Below are 16,978 nucleotides of genomic sequence, written 5' to 3' on the forward strand. Positions count from 1 at the left end.
GCCAGAAAGAGCGGTGGTGAGGGGGGGTGCCAATAAGGGAGGGGGTGAGGGGGGGTGCCAGAAAGTGAGGGGGGGTGCCAGAAAGGGAGGGGGTAAGGGGGGGGGGTGCCAGAAAGGGAGGGGGTGAGGGGGGGGTGCCAGAAAGGGAGAGGGCGAGGGGGGCTGCCAGAAAGGGGGGGGGGCAGAAAGGGAGGGGGTGAGGGGGGGGGTGCCAGAAAGTGAGGGGGGGTCGCCAGAAAGGGAAGGGATGAGGGGGGGGCGCCAGAAAGGGAGGGGGGGTGCCAGAAAGGGAGGGGGGGTGCCAGAAAGGGAGGGGGGGTCGCCAGAAAGGGAGGGGGTGAGGGGGGGGGTGTCGCCAGAAGGGGAGAGGGCGAGGGGGGTGCCTGAGAAGGAGGGGGTGAGGGGGTGGTGTCAGAAAGGGATGGGGGGAGTGCCAGAAAGGGAGGGGGTGAGGGGGGTGCCAGAAAGGGAGGGGGTGAGGGGGGGTGCCAGAAAGGGAGGGGGTGAGGGGGGGTGCCAGAAAGGTAGGGGGTGAGGGAGGGGCGCCAGAAAGGGAGGGGGCGAGGGGGGGGCGCCAGAAAGGGAGGGGGCGAGGGGGGGGCGCCAGAAAGGGAGGGGGTGAGGGGGTGGCGCCAGAAAGGGAAGGGGTGAGGGGGAGGGTGCCAGAAAGGGAGGGGGGGTGCCAGAAAGGGAGGGGGTGAGGGGGGTGTGCCAGAAAGGGAGGGGGTGAGGGGGGGGGGTGTGCCGGAAAGGGAGGGGGTGAGGGGGGGTGCCACAAAGGGAGGGGGTGAGGGGGGGATGCCAGAAAGGGAGGGGGTGAGGGGTGTGCCAGAAAGGGAGGGGGTGGGGGGGTGCCAGAAAGGGAGGGAGGGGGGGGTGCCAGAAAGTGAGGGGGGGGGGTCGCCAGAAAGGGAGGGGATGAGGGGGGGAGCGCCAGAAAGGGAGGGGGGGTGCCAGAAAGGGAGGGGGTGGGCAGAAAGGGAGGGGGGGGTGCCAGAAAGGGGGGGGATGAGGGGGGGGTCGCCAGAAAGGGAGGGGGTGAGGGGGGGTGTCGCCAGAAGGGGAGAGGGCGAGGGGGGGTGCCAGAAAGGGATGGGGGGGGTGCCAGAAAGGGAGGGGGTGAGGGGGGTGCCAGAAAGGGAGGGGGTGAGGGGGGGGTGCCAGAAAGGGAGGGGGTGAGGGGGGATGCCAGAAAGGGAGGGGGTGAGGGGGGGTGCCAGAAAGGGAGGGGGTGAGGGGGTGGTGCCAGAAAGGGGGGGGGGGTGCCAGAAAGGGAGGGGGTGAGGGGGGGGGGGGTGCCAGAAAGGGAGGGGGTGAGGGGGGGTCGCCAGAAAGGGAGGGAATGAGGGGGGGGGCGCCCGAAAGGGAGAGGGGGGCGCCAGAAAGGGAGGGGGGGGGGCGCCAGAAAGGGAGGCGGTGAGGTGGGGGCCAGAAAGGGAGGGGGTGTGGGGGGCCAGAAAGGGAGGAGGTGAAGGGGGGTGCCAGAAAGGGAGGGGGATGGGGGGTCGCCAGAAAGGGAGGGGTGAGGGTCGGGTGCCAGAAAGGGAGGGGGTGAGGGGCGGGTGCCAGAAAGGGAATGGGTGAGGGGGTGGTGCCAGAAAGGGAGGGGGTGAGGGGGGGGGGGGGTGCCAGAAAGGGAGGGGGTGAGGGGGGGTCGCCAGAAAGGGAGGGGATGAGGGGGGGCGCCCGAAAGGGAGAGGGGGGCGCCAGAAAGGGAGGGGGGGGGCGCCAGAAAGGGAGGCGGTGAGGTGGGGGCCAGAAAGGGAGGAGGTGAAGGGGGGTGCCAGAAAGGGAGGGGGATGGGGGGTCGCCAGAAAGGGAGGGGTGAGGGTCGGGTGCCAGAAAGGGAGGGGGTGAGGGGCGGGTGCCAGAAAGGGAGGGGGTGAGGGGGGGCGCCAGAAAGGGAGGGGGTGAGGGGGTTTGCCAGAAAGGGAGGGGGTGAGGGGGGGCGCCAGAAAGGGAAGGGGTGAGGGGGGGGTGCCAGAAAGGGAGGGGGGGGGCGCCAGAAAGGGAAGGGGTGAGGGGGGGGGTGGCAGAAAGGGAGGGGATGAGGGGGGGCGCCAGAAAGGGAGAGGGTGAGGGGGGGCACCAGAAAAGGAGGGGGGGGCGCCAGAAAGGGAGGGGGTGAGGGGGGTGCCAGAAAGGGAGGGGGTGAGGGGGGGGCGCCAGAAAGGGAGGGGGTGAGGGGGGGCGCGCCAGAAAGGGAGGGCGGGCGCCAGAGAGGGGGGGGCGCGCCAGAAAGGGAGGGCGGGCGCCAGAGAGGGGGGGGGGGGGGAGGGGGGCGCCAGAAAGGGAAGGGGCGGGATGGAGGGGGCCAGGGGGGCGGCAGAAAGGGAGGGGGTGAGGGAGGCGGCAGAAAGGGAGGGGGCGGCAGAAAGGGAGGGGGCGGCAGAAAGGGAAGGGGCAAGGGGGGCGGCAGAAAGGGAGGAGGCGAGAGGGGCGGCAGAAAGGGAGGGGGCGAGGGGGGCGGCAGAAAGGGAGGGGGCGGCAGAACGGGAGGGGGCGAGGGGGGGCGGCAGAAAGGAGCGGGTGAGGTGGGGCGGCAGAAAGGGAGGGGGGTGGCAGAAAGGGAGGGGGGCGGCAGAAAGGAGAGGGTGAGGGGGGCGACGGAAAGGAGGGGGTGAGGGGCGGCGGAAAGGAGGGGTGAGGGGGGGTGGTGGAAAGGAGGGATGAGGGGGGCGGCAGAAAGGAGGGGTGAGGAGAGCGGTGGAAAAGAGGGGTGAGGGGGTGGCAGAAAGGAGGGGGCATGGCAGAAAGGAGGGGTGGGGGGATGGTAGAAAGGAGGGGGTGAGGGAGGAATGTCAGAAAGGAGGGGGTGAGGGTGGTGCCAGAAAAGAGGGGGTGAGGTGGGGCGCCAGAAAGGGAAGGGGGGTGAGGGGGGGCGCCAAAAAGGCAAGGGGTGAGGGGGGGCGCCAGAAAGGGAAGGGGTGAGGGGGGCGCCAGAAAGGGAAGGGGGTGAGGGTGAGGGGGGGGGGGGGGGTTGCCAGAAAGGGAAGGGAGTGAGGGGGGGCGGGCGCCATAAAGGGAAGGGGGTGAGGGGGGGGGCGCCAGAAAGGGAGGGGGTGAGGGGGGGGGCGCCAGAAAGGGAGGGGGTGAGGGGGGGGGGCGCCAGAAAGGGAGGGGGTGAGATGTGGGCGCGAGAAAGGGAGGGGGTGAGGGGGGGGGCGCCAGAAAGGGAGGGGGTGAGGGAGGGGCGCCAGAAAGGGAGGGGGTGAGGGGGGGGTCACCAGAAAGGGAGGGGGTGAGGGGGGGCGCAGAAAGGGAGGGGGTGAGGGGGGGGGGGTGCCAGAAAGGGAGTGGGTGAGGGGGGGGTGTGCCAGAAAGGGAGGGGGTGAGGGGGGGGGGTGCTGGAAAGGGAGGGGGTGAGGGGGGGGGTGCCGGAAAGGGAGGGGGTGAGGGGGGGGGGTGCCGGAAAGGGAGGGGGGAGGGGTGCCGGAAAGGGAGGGGGGGAGGGGTGCCGGAAAGGGAGGGGGTGAGGGGGGGGGTGGTGCCGGAAAGGGAGGGGGTGAGGGGGGGGGGGGGTGCCAGAAAGGGAGGGGGTGAGGGGGGTGCCACAAAGGGAGGGGGTGAGGGGGGGGTGCCAGAAAGGGAGGGGGTGAGGGGGGGTGCCAGAAAGGGAGGGGGTGAGGGCGGGTGCCAGAAAGAGAGGTTGTGAGGGGGGGTGCCAGAAAGAGAGGTGGTGAGGGGGGGGGGCGCCAGAAAGGGAGGGGGTGAGGGGGGCGCCAGAAAGGGAAGGGGTGAGGGGGGGGCGCCAGAAAGGGAAGGGGTGAGGGGTGGCGCCAGAAAGGGAAGGGGGTGAGGGGGGGGCGGGCGCCATAAAGGGAAGGGGGTGAGGGGGGGGCGCCAGAAAGGGAGGGGGTGAGGGGGGGCGCCAGAAAGGGAGGGGGTGAGGGGGGGCGCCAGAAAGGGAGGGGGTGAGGGGGGGGCGCCAGAAAGGGAGGGGGTGAGGGGTGGGCGCCAGAAAGGGAGGGGGTGAGGGGTGGGCGCCAGAAAGGGAGGGGGTGAAGGGGGGGGCGCCAGAAAGGGAGGGGGTGAGGGATGGGGGCGCCAGAAAGGGAGGGGGTGAGGGGGGGCGCCAGAAAGGGAGGGGGTGAGGGGGGGGGGGCGCCAGAAAGGGAGGGGTGAGGGGGAGGGTGCCAGAAAGGGAGGGGGTGAGGGTGCCAGAATGGGAGGGGGTGAGGGGGGGGTGCCAGAAAGGGAGGGGGTGAGGGGGGGTGTGCCAGAAAGGGAGGGGGTGAGGGGGGGGGGGTGCCGGAAAGGGAGGGGGTGAGGGGGGGGGTGCCGGAAAGGGAGGGGGTGAGGGGGGGGGTGTGCCGGAGAGGGGGGGGTGCCGGAATGGGAGGGGGTGAGGGGGGGGGGGGTTGCCGGAAAGGGAGGGGGTGAGGGGGGGGTGCCGGAAAGGGAGGGGGGGGGGGCTGCCGGAAAGGGAGGGGGTGAGGGGGGGTGCCAGAAAGGGAGGGGGTGAGGGCGGGTGCCAGAAAGAGAGGTGGTGAGGGGGGGGTGCCAGAAAGAGAGGTGGTGAGGGGGGGTGCCAATAAGGGAGGGGGTGAGGGGGGGTGCCAGAAAGGGAGGGGGTAAGGGGGGGTGGTGAGGGGGGGGGTGCCAGAAAGTGAGGGGGGGTCGCCAGAAAGGGAGGGGATGAGGGGGGGGCACCAGAAAGGGAGGGGGGCGCCAGAAAGGGAGGGGGTGGGCAGAAAGGGAGGGGGGTGCCAGAAAGGGAGGGGGGGTTGCCAGAAAGGGAGGCGATGTGGGGGGGGGTCGCCAGAAAGGGAGGGCGTGAGGGGGGGGTGTCGCCAGAAGGGGAGAGGGCAAGGGGGGGTGCCAGAAAAGGAGGGGGTGGTGCCAGAAAGGGATGGGGGGGGTGCCAGAAAGGGAGGGGGTGAGGGGGGTGCCAGAAAGGGAGGGGGTGAGGGGGGGTGCCAGAAAGGGAGGGGGTGAGGGGGGGGGGGGGGTGCCAGAAAGGGAGGGGGTGAGGGAGGGGCGCCAGAAAGGGAGGGGGTGAGGGGGGGGCGCCAGAAAGGGAGGGGGTGAGGGGGGGGCGCCAGAAAGGGAGGGGGTGAGGGGGAGGGTGCCAGAAAGGGAGGGGGGGGTGCCAGAAAGGGAGGGGGTGAGGGGGGGTGCCAGAAAGGGAGGGGGTGAGGGGGGGTGCCAGAAAGGGAGGGGGTGAGGGGGGGGGGGTGCCAGAAAGGGAGGGGGTGAGGGGGGGGGGGGTGCCAGAAAGGGAGGGGGTGAGGGAGGGGTGCCAGAAAGGGAGGGGGTGTGGGGGGGGCGCCAGAAAGGGAGGGGGTGAGGGGGGGGCGCCAGAAAGGGAGGGGGGTGAGGGGGGGGCGCCAGAAAGGGAGGGGGGTGAGGGGGAGGGTGCCAGAAAGGGAGGGGGGGTGCCAGAAAGGGAGGGGGTGAGGGAGGGGGTGCCGGAAAGGGAGGGGGTGAGGGGGGGTGCCACAAAGGGAGGGGGTGAGGGGGGGATGCCAGAAAGGGAGGGGGTGAGGGGGGGTGCCTGAAAGGGAGGGGGTGAGGGGGGGTGCCAGAAAGAGAGGTGGTGAGGGGGGGGATGCCGGAAAGAGAGGTGGTGAGGGGGGGTGCCAATAAGGGAGGGGGTGAGGGGGGGTGCCAGAAAGGGAGGGGGTGAGGGGGGGTGCCAGAAAGGGAGGGGGTGAGGGGGGGGGTGCCAGAAAGGGAGAGGGCGAGGGGGGCTGCCAGAAAGGGGGGGCAGAAAGGGAGGGGGTGAGGGGGGGGAGGGGGTGCCAGAAAGGGAGGGTGAGGGGGGGGTGCCAGAAAGTGAGGGGGGGTCGCCAGAAAGGGAGGGGATGAGGGGGGGGGGCGCCAGAAAGGGAGGGGGTGCCAGAAAGGGAGGGGGTGGGCAGAAAGGGAGGGGGGGTTTGCCAGAAAGGGAGGGGGGGGTGCCAGAAAGGGAGGGGATGAGGGGGGAGTCGCCAGAAAGGGAGGGGGTGAGGGGGGGGTGTCGCCAGAAGGGAAGAGGGCGAGGGGGGGTGCCAGAAAAGGAGGGGGTGAGGGGGTGGTGCCAGAAAGGGATGGGGGGGGGGTGCCAGAAAGGGAGGGGGTGAGAGGGGTGCCAGAAAGGGTGGGGGTGAGGGGGGTGCCAGAAAGGGAGCGGGTGAGGGGGGGGTGCCAGAAAGGGAGGGGGTGAGGGGTTGGTGCCAGAAAGGGAGGGGGTGAGGGGGGGGTGCCAGAAAGGGAGGGGGTGAGGGGGGGTCGCCAGAAAGGGAGGGGATGAGGATGGGCGCCCAAAAGGGAGAGGGGGGGCGCCAGAAAGGGAGGGAGGGCGCCAGAAAGGTAGGCGGTGAGGTGGTGGCCAGAAAGGGAGGGGGGGATGCCAGAAAGGGAGGGGGATGGGGGGTCGCCAGAAAGGGAGGGGTGAGGGTCGGGTGCCAGAAAGGGAGGGGGTGAGGGGCGGGTGCCAGAAAGGGAGGGGGTGAGGAGGGGGTGCCAGAAAGGGAGGGGGTGAGGGGGGGCGCCAGAAAGGGAGGGTGTGAGGGGGGGCGCCAGAAAGGGAGGGTGTGAGGGGGTTTGCCAGAAAGGGAGGGGGTGAGGGGGGTCACCAGAAAGGGAGGGGGGGTGCGCCAGAAAGGGAAGGGGTGCGGGGGGGTTGGCAGAAAGGGAGGGGCTGAGGGGGGGCGCCAGAAAGGGAGAGGGTGAGGGGGGGCGCCAGAAAAGGAGGGGCTGAGGGGAGGGGGGGGCGCCAGAAAGGGAGGGGGTGAGGGAGGGCGCCAGAAAGGGAGGGGGTGAGGGGGGGGCGCCAGAAAGGGAGGGGGTGAGGGGGGGCGCGCCAGAAAGGGAGGGCGGGCGCCAGAAAGGGAGGGGGTGAGGGCGGGTGCCAGAAAGAGAGGTGGTGAGGGGGGGTGCCAATAAGGGAGGGGGTGAGGGGGGGGTGCCAATAAGGGAGGGGGTGAGGGGGGGTGCCAGAAAGTGAGGGGGGGTGCCAGAAAGGGAGGGGGTAAGGGGGGGGGGTGCCAGAAAGTGAGGGGGGGTCGCCAGAAAGGGAGGGGATGAGGGGGGGGCGCCAGAAAGGGAGGGGGGTGCCAGAAAGGGAGGGGGTGGGCAGAAAGGGAGGGGATGAGGGGGGGGGTCGCCAGAAAGGGAGGGGGTGAGGGGGGGTGTCGCCAGAAGGGGAGAGGGCAAGGGGGGGTGCCAGAAAAGGAGGGGGTGAGGGGGTGGTGGCAGAAAGGGATGGGGGGGGTGCCAGAAAGGGAGGGGGTGAGGGGGGTGCCAGAAAGGGAGGGGGTGAGGGGGGGTGCCAGAAAGGGAGGGGGTGAGGGGGGGGGGGGGTGCCAGAAAGGGAGGGGGTGAGGGAGGGGCGCCAGAAAGGGAGGGGGTGAGGGGGGGAGCGCCAGAAAGGGAGGGGGTGAGGGGGGGGCGCCAGAAAGGGAGGGGGTGAGGGGGAGGGTGCCAGAAAGGGAGGGGGGGTGCCAGAAAGGGAGGGGGTGAGGGACGGTGTGCCAGAAAGGGAGGGTGTGAGGGGGGGGGGGGTGCCACAAAGGGAGGGGGTGAGGGGGGGGTGCCACAAAGGGAGGGGGTGAGGGGGGGATGCCAGAAAGGGAGGGGGTGAGGGGGGGTGCCTGAAAGGGAGGGGGTGGGGGGGGTGCCAGAAAGAGAGGTGGTGAGGGGGGGGTGCCGGAAAGAGAGGTGGTGAGGGGGGGTGCCAATAAGGGAGGGGGTGAGGGGGGGTGCCAGAAAGGGAGGGGGTGAGGGGGGGGTGCCAGAAAGGGAGGGGTTGAGGGGGGGGCTGCCAGAAAGGGAGAGGGCGAGGGGGGCTGCCAGAAAGGGGGGGGGCAGAAAGGGAGGGAGTGAGGGGGGGGAGGGGGTGCCAGAAAGGGAGGGTGAGGGGGGGGTGCCAGAAAGTGAGGGGGGGGTCGCCAGAAAGCGAGGGGATGAGGGGGGGGGGCGCCAGAAAGGGAGGGGGGTGCTAGAAAGGGAGGGGGTGGGCAGAAAGGGAGGGGGGGTTTGCCAGAAAGGGAGGGGGGGGTGCCAGAAAGGGAGGGGATGAGGGGGGGGTCGCCAGAAAGGGAGAGGGTGAGGGGGGGGGGGGTCGCCAGAAGGGGAGAGGGCGAGGGGGGGTGCCAGAAAGGGAGGGGGCGAGAGGGGGTGCCAGAAAGGGTGGGGGTGAGGGGGGTGCCAGAAAGGGAGCGGGTGAGGGGGTGGTGCCAGAAAGGGAGGGGGTGAGGAGGGGGTGCCAGAAAGGGAGGGGGTGAGGGGTTGGTGCCAGAAAGGGAGGGGGGGAGGGGGGGGGTGCCAGAAAGGGAGGGGTGAGGGGGGGTCGCCAGAAAGGGAGGGGATGAGGATGGGCGCCCGAAAGGGAGAGGGGGGGCGCCAGAAAGGGAGGGGGGGCGCCAGAAAGGGAGGCGGTGAGGTGGTGGCCGGAAAGGGAGGGGGGGATGCCAGAAAGGGAGGGGGTGGGGGGGGGTGGGGGGCCAGAAAGGAAGGAGGTGAAGGGGGGTGCCAGAAAGGGAGGGGGATGGGGGGTCGCCAGAAAGGGAGGGGTGAGGGTCGGGTGCCAGAAAGGGAGGGGGTGAGGGGCGGGTGCCAGAAAGGGAGGGGGTGAGGAGGGGGTGCCAGAAAGGGAGGGGGTGAGGGGGGGCGCCAGAAAGGGAGGGTGTGAGGGGGGGCGCCAGAAAGGGAGGGTGTGAGGGGGTTTGCCGGAAAGGGAGGGGGTGAGGGGGGGTCACCAGAAAGGGAGGGGGGGTGCGCCAGAAAGGGAAGGGGTGCGGGGGGGTTGGCAGAAAGGGAGGGGGTGAGGGGGGGCGCCAGAAAGGGAGATGGTGAGGGGGGGCGCCAGAAAAGGAGGGGCTGAGGGGAGGGGGGGGGGCGCCAGAAAAGGAGGGGGTGAGGGGGGGCGCCAGAAAGGGAGGGGGAGAGAGGGGGGGGCGCCAGAAAGGGAGGGGGTGAGGGGGGGCGCGCCAGAAAGGGAGGGCGGGCGCCAGAAAGGGAGGGGGTGAGGGCGGGTGCCAGAAAGAGAGGTGGTGAGGGGGGGGTGCCAGAAAGAGAGGTGGTGAGGGGGGTGCCAATAAGGGAGGGGGTGAGGGGGGGTGCCAGAAAGTGAGGGGGGGTGCCAGAAAGGGAGGGGGTAAGGGGGGGTGGTGAGGGGGGGGTGCCAGAAAGTGAGGGGGGGTCGCCAGAAAGGGAGGGGATGAGGGGGGGGCGCCAGAAAGGGAGGGGGGTGCCAGAAAGGGAGGGGGTGGGCAGAAAGGGAGGGGGGGGTGCCAGAAAGGGAGGGGGGGGGTGCCAGAAAGGGAGGGGATGAGGGGGGGGTCGCCAGAAAGGGAGGGGGTGAGGGGGGGGTGTCGCCAGAAGGGGAGAGGGCAAGGGGGGGTGCCAGAAAAGGAGGGGGTGGTGCCAGAAAGGGATGGGGGGGGTGCCAGAAAGGGAGGGGGTGAGGGGGGTGCCAGAAAGGGAGGGGGTGAGGGGGGTGCCAGAAAGGGAGGGGGTGAGGGGGGGGGTGCCAGAAAGGAGGGGGTGAGGGAGGGGCGCCAGAAAGGAGGGGGTGAGGGAGGGGCGCAGAAAGGGAGGGGGTGAGGGGGGGCGCCAGAAAGGGAGGGGGTGAGGGGGGGGCGCCAGAAAGGGAGGGGGTGAGGGGGAGGGTTCCAGAAAGGGAGGGGGGTGCCAGAAAGGGAGGGGGTGAGGGAGGGTGTGCCAGAAAGGAGGGTGTGAGGGGGGGGGGGGTGCCACAAAGGGAGGGGGTGAGGGGGGGGGTGCCACAATGGGAGGGGGTGAGGGGGGGATGCCAGAAAGGGAGGGGGTGAGGGGGGGTGCCTGAAAGGGAGGGGGTGGGGGGGGTGCCAGAAAGAGAGGTGGTGAGGGGGGGGGTGCCGGAAAGAGAGGTGATGAGGGGGGGTGCCAATAAGGGAGGAGGTGAGGGGGGGGTGCCAGAAAGGGAGGGGGTGAGGGGGGGGTGCCAGAAAGGGAGGGGTTGAGGGGGGGGGCTGCCAGAAAGGGAGAGGGCGAGGGGGGCTGCCAGAAAGGGGGGGGGCAGAAAGGGAGGGAGTGAGGGGGGGGGAGGGGGTGCCAGAAAGGGAGAGTGAGGGGGGGGTGCCAGAAAGTGAGGGGGGGGTCGCCAGAAAGCGAGGGGATGAGGGGGGGGCGCCAGAAAGGGAGGGGGGTGCCAGAAAGGGAGGGGGTGGGCAGAAAGGGAGGGGGGGTTTGCCAGAAAGGGATGGGGGGTGCCAGAAAGGGAGGGGATGAGGGGGGGGTCGCCAGAAAGGGAGAGGGTGAGGGGGGGGGGGGTCGCCAGAAGGGGAGAGGGCGAGGGGGGGTGCCAGAAAAGGAGGGGGTGAGGGGGTGGTGCCAGAAAGGGATGGGGGGGTGCCAGAAAGGGTGGGGGTGAGGGGGTGGTGCCAGAAAGGGAGGGGGTGAGGGGGGGGGGGTGCCAGAAAGGGAGGGGGTGAGGGGGTGGTGCCAGAAAGGGAGGGGGTGAGGGGGGGTCGCCAGAAAGGGAGGGGGTGAGGGGGGGTGCCAGAAAGGGAGGGGGTGAGGGGGTGGTGCCAGAAAGGGAGGGGGGGGGTGCCAGAAAGGGAGGGGGTGAGGGGGGGTCGCCAGAAAGGGAGGGGATGAGGAGGGGCGCCCGAAAGGGAGGGGGGGGCGCCAGAAAGGGAGGGGGGGGCGCCAGAAAGGGAGGCGGTGAGGTGGTGGCCAGAAAGGGAGGGGGGGATGCCAGAAAGGGAGGGGGTGGGGGGGTGGGGGGCCAGAAAGGGAGGAGGTGAAGGGGGGTGCCAGAAAGGGAGGGGGATGGGCGGGTCGCCAGAAAGGGAGGGGTGAGGGTCGGGTGCCAGAAAGGGAGGGGGAGAGGGGCGGGTGCCAGAAAGGGAGGGGGTGAGGAGGGGGGTGCCAGAAAGGGAGGGTGTGAGGGGGTTTGCCAGAAAGGGAGGGGGTGAGGGGGGGTCACCAGAAAGGGAGGGGGGTGCGCCAGAAAGGGAAGGGGTGAGGGGGGGGTGGCAGAAAGGGAGGGGGTGAGGGGGGTCGCCAGAAAGGGAGAGGGTGAGGGGGGGCGCCAGAAAAGGAGGGGCTGAGGGGAGGGGGGGCGCCAGAAAGGGAGGGGGTGAGGGGGGGGCGCCAGAAAGGGAGGGGGTGAGGGGGGGGCGCCAGAATTGGGAGGGGGTGAGGGGGGGCGCCAGAAAGGGAGGGGGTGAGGGGGGGCGCGCCAGAAAGGGAGGGCGGGCGCCAGAGGGGGGGGGGGGAGGGGGGCGCCAGAAAGGGAAGGGGCCGGGGGGGGCGGGATGGAGGGGGCCAGGGGGGCGGCAGAAAGGGAGGGGGGCGGCAGAAAGGGAGGGGGGCGGCAGAAAGGGAGGGGGGCGGCAGAAAGGGAGGGGGGCGGCAGAAAGGGAGGGGGGCGGCAGAAAGGGAGGGGGGCGGCAGAAAGGGAGGGGGGCGGCAGAAAGGGAGGGGGCGGCAGAAAGGGAAGGGGTGGCAGAAAGGGAGGAGGCGAGAGGGGCGGCAGAAAGGGAGGGGGCGAGAGGGGCGGCAGAAAGGGAGGGTGAGGTGGGGCGGCGGAAAGGGAGGGGGGTGGCAGAAAGGGAGAGGGGCGGCAGAAAGGAGAGGGTGAGGGGGGCGACGGAAAGGAGGGGGTGAGGGGCGGCGGAAAGGAGGGGCGGCGGAAAGGAGGGGTGAGGGGGGGGGTGGAAAGGGATGAGGGGGGCGGCAGAAAGGAGGGGTGAGGAGAGCGGTGGAAAAGAGGGGTGAGGGGGGTGGCAGAAAGGAGGGGGCATGGCAGAAAGGAGGGGTGGGGGGGATGATAGAAAGGAGGGGGTGAGGGAGGAATGTCAGAAAGGAGGGGGTGAGGGTGGTGCCAGAAAAGAGGGGGTGAGGGGGGCGCCAGAAAGGGGGGGGTGAGGGGGTCGGCAGAAAGGAGGCGGTGAGGGGGGCGCCAGAAAGGAGGAGGTGAGGGGAGCGCAAGAAAGGAGGCAGTGAGGGGGGCGCCAGAAAGGAGGGGGTGAGGCAGAAAGGAGGGGGTGAGGGGGTTGGCAGGAGGGGTGAGGGGGCGACAGAAAGGAGGGGTGAGGGTGGGGTAGCGGCAGAAAGGAGGGGTGGCGGCGTCAGAAAGCACGGGTGGGTGGTGGCAGAAAGGAGGGGGGCGAGGGTGGGAGGAGTGGCGGAGGAGGAGGAGTGAGCTGGAGGGGGCAATGAGGATCGGTGAAGGGAGAGTTGGAGGGAGGACAAGTAGTTGCAGATACTGAGTAGGTCGGGAAGGAAGTGAATGGAGGGGGGCAATTGGAATGGAGGAAAGGGAGAGCGCCGGACAAGAACAGAAAATGAATGGGTATTTCAGCATCAATGGTTATAACTGACATGCATGTTTATGCCATAAACATAAATATTATTCCTGTTGTCAAATTCAGGCTGGTGATTCCCGGCGAGAACAATTTCGTAGATACTTAGAAAAGGGTGGTGTATTGGATATGCTTACAAAAGGTGCGGTGGTATTTTCACGTTTATTGATTTATATTCTATTTCTTCTTATTTCACTCTGTGATATCAAGAAACAGGTTGTGATCTGCCAGGACATCTGCAATCTGACCAATTACTGCCTCATCAGCCCACTCTCAATTGTCTAAGTGACAGTGAGTAATATTGACGGTATTGTCAGGTAGCACTTACTTACCTATCCTAGTCACCAGTATGCATCCTGCCAGGAACACACCTCTTAACAGTCTTGCCCCAAACACTGATTGAAAAGCTGAGTTCAGAGGTGAAACATGAACATAGCATAGAACATTATAATCAGATGAAGGCAGCATTTGGCTGAGTGTAGCATTATGGCATCCTTTCAAAATTGACGTTGATGGAAATTGGAAAGCTCTCCATTGACTGGAGTCATACTTGCGCAAAATTAAAGTTGCAAATATTGGGTTATCTCTTTTATATTGAAGTCTCTCGCTCTCTCTCTCTCTCTCTCTCTCTCTCTCTCTATATATATATATATATATATATATATATTTATATATATAATATATAAAATATCCATTCACAGGAACATTATAGAACATAATCAGATGGTGGACAGAGAAAGAAAAGCTTGGTCAACAAGGCATGTTTTAAGGAACATCTTGAAGCAAGATGGAAAAGTAGAGAATTCTCGAGGGCTGTGGGGGGGGGTGCTCTGGACCTACAACTGCACAGTCGTGTTGTGATTAAAATAAGGAATGCTGAACCGGTCGATATTAGCAAACACAGATTTCTGGGTAGCTTGTGGGGTTGGCGGAGATTACAGACATAGGGAAGGGGAAGGCCATGGAATAATTTGAAAACAAGAATGAGACTGGGAGCCTGTACTGGTCAACGAGCACAGGGGTGATAATTCAGTGACCATGGTGCAAGTGGGGACATGGATAACCTCGGTTTACAGGGAAGTGCGTTATGGGAGGCCAGCCAGGAGATTGTTAGAATAATCAAGTTTGGAGGTAAAAGCATGAATGGAGGGCTTCAACGGTAGATGGGCTGAGGGGGTGAATTTACAGAAGTGGAAATAGATAGTCATAATCACAGTGTAGATATTTTGCCAGAATATTAACTCGAGGTTAAATATGACCAAATGTTTAGTCACAGACAGTTGCTTGGAATAGGGGGATGGAGTTAGTCGCTGGAGAGTGGACATGACAATGGCTTCAGTCTTTCCAATATTTAATGGAGAAAATAGAACTACCCAAAGTGCTGGAAATATTCAGGTACGGCAGCAATTGTGGCGAGAGAAAGAGAATTAACAATTCATGACATCAGTAGTCAACAAATTTAAAAAGAAAATTGTCAGCAACATATATTTTAAATGACAGAAAGGAACATTTCCCCTTTCCCAGCTTCTAACGGGTCCTGTATCTCCACTTCACCAAATAGTAACTTGAGTGACCATCCTCCAAGCATTTTTCTCAGTTTTAAGAGTTTCTTAAACCACCACTAGCAGTAAGCCTGTTCCAATGATTCTTCTTACCATGGCTATGCCAGAACAAATCTCCCAAAATCTAGAAAGCTACAGGAAGCATCTGTTTAATTTATATAGCCGACTGTGGTAGCTCAAGTCCAGTACTGCTAACCATACGCAATCATCGATTTATGGACAAGTCTGTCACTTGATCTCAAAAATAGCTTCCTCGACCTTTTTTCCCCATGGCAATATGAAATTCATTATACACTTGTATCTAGGTATAAATGCTAATGATCTATTCTTGACCCCAACTCATTTCAGTCTCAGCAGTAAATACATAAATGTTCAGCACAACTGTTGACAAGAACACTAGAAAGAGGAGCCCACACGGCTCCTCGAGTCTGCTCCGCCATTCCACATGACCGTGGCTGATCTTGGGCTTAACTCCATTTTCCCACCCACTCCCAATTTCCCTTCCAATACAGGCCAGTGTGCCATTTGCTTGCTGCACCTGCTGACTTTGTGTTCCTTAAATGTAAAGCTACAGTCCCAAAATAAAATCTTTTAAACCGCATAACTGTAATAATTTTGAGTCAAGTATAACTCTTCTTCGGGGCTCTCTTCACCACAGGTGCTGCCAAACCTGCTGGGTATTTCCAGGCCTTTTTGTTTTTATTTCAGATTTCCGACATCTGCAGTATTTTGCTTAATTTTAATTGGTGAGAAATATCTGCTCTATCAGAACTGACAGTCAGATAATCTGTTAATTTAGTAACAAATGATGTTGTGGACATGTGGAAACTTAATATGATGCTTTTGGATGAATTTGCCAAGGATCACATGTAAATGATAAATAGGAGGGGAGGTCACTGCAGGAATCCTTCAGGGTGGTGTCCTAGACCCAACAGCAACTTCATCAATGACATTCCCTCCAACATTAGTTCAGAAGGGAGGATATTCGCTGATGAAACATAGAAAATAGATGCAGGAGGAGGACATTCGGCCTTTTGAGTCTGCTCCACCATTCATTATGATCATGGCTGATCATCCAATTCAGTATGTCATGTGAGAGTACCTTTAAGAAATGAGTGTTTATAAATGGGTGTGTATATAAATATCTGTAGTGAGAGTACCTTTAAGAAATGGGTGTTTATTACTGCAGTGATGTCAGAGAGTGGGTGGAGCTGGGCCGTCTGTCAGCTTTTAGGCTGTTTGCTGCAGGGTGTGTTTTAGTTTCGTTTTCAGTGTTGGAGCTGAAGCCATACCAAGCAGGTGTACTGCTGTTCTCTCTGCCATCAAACTACTATCTCTTGACCATTTGGTGAATTCAGAATTATAAATGTTCTCAGTAGTGAATGTAAACCTAATGTGCATCTGTTAAAAGGTGTTTTAAGTCTTATGGCTGTTAAAAGGAAAGCTTAAAGGATTACTTAGGGTTGTATTCTTTGGGGGTTGTATTTGAATTAATGGTTGCTAAGATGTTCACTATGTTTTAAAAAGGTTAACTTGAGTTCGTAGAATAAACATTGTTTTGCTTTAAAAAAATACTTTTCCATTTCTGCTCTGTCAAACCTGTAGAGTGGTTTGTGTACTCCCCTACCACAGTCTAGTAAAAGTTGTGGGTCAGGTGAACTCCATGATACACTTTGGGGTTCTCTAAACCCTGGCCCATAACAAGTAGCCTAATCCCACCCCACCCCCCATATCCTTTGATCCCCTTCACCCTAAGTGATGAGGATAGTGAGAAAGAGCATCATAGTCAAAGGCTTGGTGGGGATCTATTTAAATATGTCCAAGCATTGCCACGGTTTGATGAGAAGGAGATAGAAGCCTTTTTTACTTCATTTGAGAAGGTAGCTAAACAAATGAAATGGCCACAGGACATGTGGGTATTACTGATTCAAACAAAGCTGATAGGTAGGGCTAGTGAAGTGTTTGCAGCACTACCAGAGGAGGTATCTGGGACGTATGAGGAGGTGAAAAAAATCCATCTTGGGTGCATATGAACTAGTGCCTGAAGCCTACAGACAAAGGTTTAGAAATTTAAGGAAAGAATTTGGTCAAACATACATAGAGTTTGAATGGATCAAACAGAGTAATTTTGATTGGTGGATAAGGGCTTTGAAAATAGACCAAACGTATCAAGCTCTCAGAGAAATTATACTTTTGGAGGAGTTTAAAAATGCAATTACTGATGTAATGAGAATTCATGTGGAAGAGCAGAGGGTTAAAACTGCGAGATTAGTAGCAGAAATGGCAGATGATTATGATTTAGTTCATAAATCAAAGCTTGGTATCCGACATGTTTCAGCCTGCGAGGGATAGAAACTGGGGACATGAGAAATATTCAAGTGGTAAAGGTGATCTGATGGGAGATAATAAGGAGAGTGTACCTCAGATTAAAAAAGAAATCCAGGAGGGTTGAAGAGACATGAAAAGTTTCAAATGTTTTCACTGTAATAAACTAGGCCATGTAAAGTCACAGTGTTGGTGGTTGAAGAAAAGCACTGGGAAGGCTGATGTGGTAAAACAGCATAAGACAGTGGGGTTTGTTAGAGTGGTAAAGGAAGGCCCAAGGGAAGCGAAGGAGGTGCAAAAGATTGTACAGCCTGATCAAAAGGTGATTGATAAGAAGGTGTCAGATCTCTTTAAAGAATTTACTTATGTGGGTAAAGTTTACTCGTGTATCAGGAAGAGCAGGTAAAGAAGTCACAATTTTAAGAGATACGGGACCTAGTCAATCTTTAATGGTAATAGGAGTTATGTAGTTTGGCAAGAATGTTGCCAGAAAAGGTGGTAATATGTGGAATTCAGGGTAAGAGGAGTAGTGTTCCATTATATAAGGTAAGGTTGGAAAGTCCAGTGAAGAGTGGTGAAGTGGTAGTATGAGTAATAGAGAAACGATCTTGTCCAGAAATACAGTTTATCTTGTGCAATGATATAGCTGGATCGCAGGTGGGAGTGATGCCTACTGTGGTTGATAAGCAAGTGGAAGATCAGAAAACTGAAGGGTTGAAGGACGAATATCCTGGGATTTTTCCGAATTGTGTAGGTCGCAAAGTCACAGGTTAAAACAACAGGAGAAATCAAAGAGTGAAGATGACGTTGAAG

At 62.2% G+C, this 16,978-nt stretch overlaps 1 protein-coding gene across 2 annotated transcripts in view; it reads left to right on the forward strand.

Annotated features, from left to right (window-relative positions):
• The window catches only part of mycbp (MYC binding protein), a 49,497-nt gene that overhangs the window by 2,829 nt on the left and 29,690 nt on the right, over positions 1-16,978 (forward strand). For both annotated transcript variants that reach the window (XM_072499869.1, XM_072499874.1), the window contains exon 2: positions 12,348-12,420. In XM_072499869.1, the coding sequence (XP_072355970.1) occupies positions 12,348-12,420 (73 nt within the window). The remainder of the gene's footprint in view (positions 1-12,347; positions 12,421-16,978) is intronic.

This window comes from Scyliorhinus torazame, chromosome 1 (genome assembly GCF_047496885.1).
Source record: "Scyliorhinus torazame isolate Kashiwa2021f chromosome 1, sScyTor2.1, whole genome shotgun sequence".
Classification (NCBI taxonomy): domain Eukaryota; kingdom Metazoa; phylum Chordata; class Chondrichthyes; order Carcharhiniformes; family Scyliorhinidae; genus Scyliorhinus; species Scyliorhinus torazame.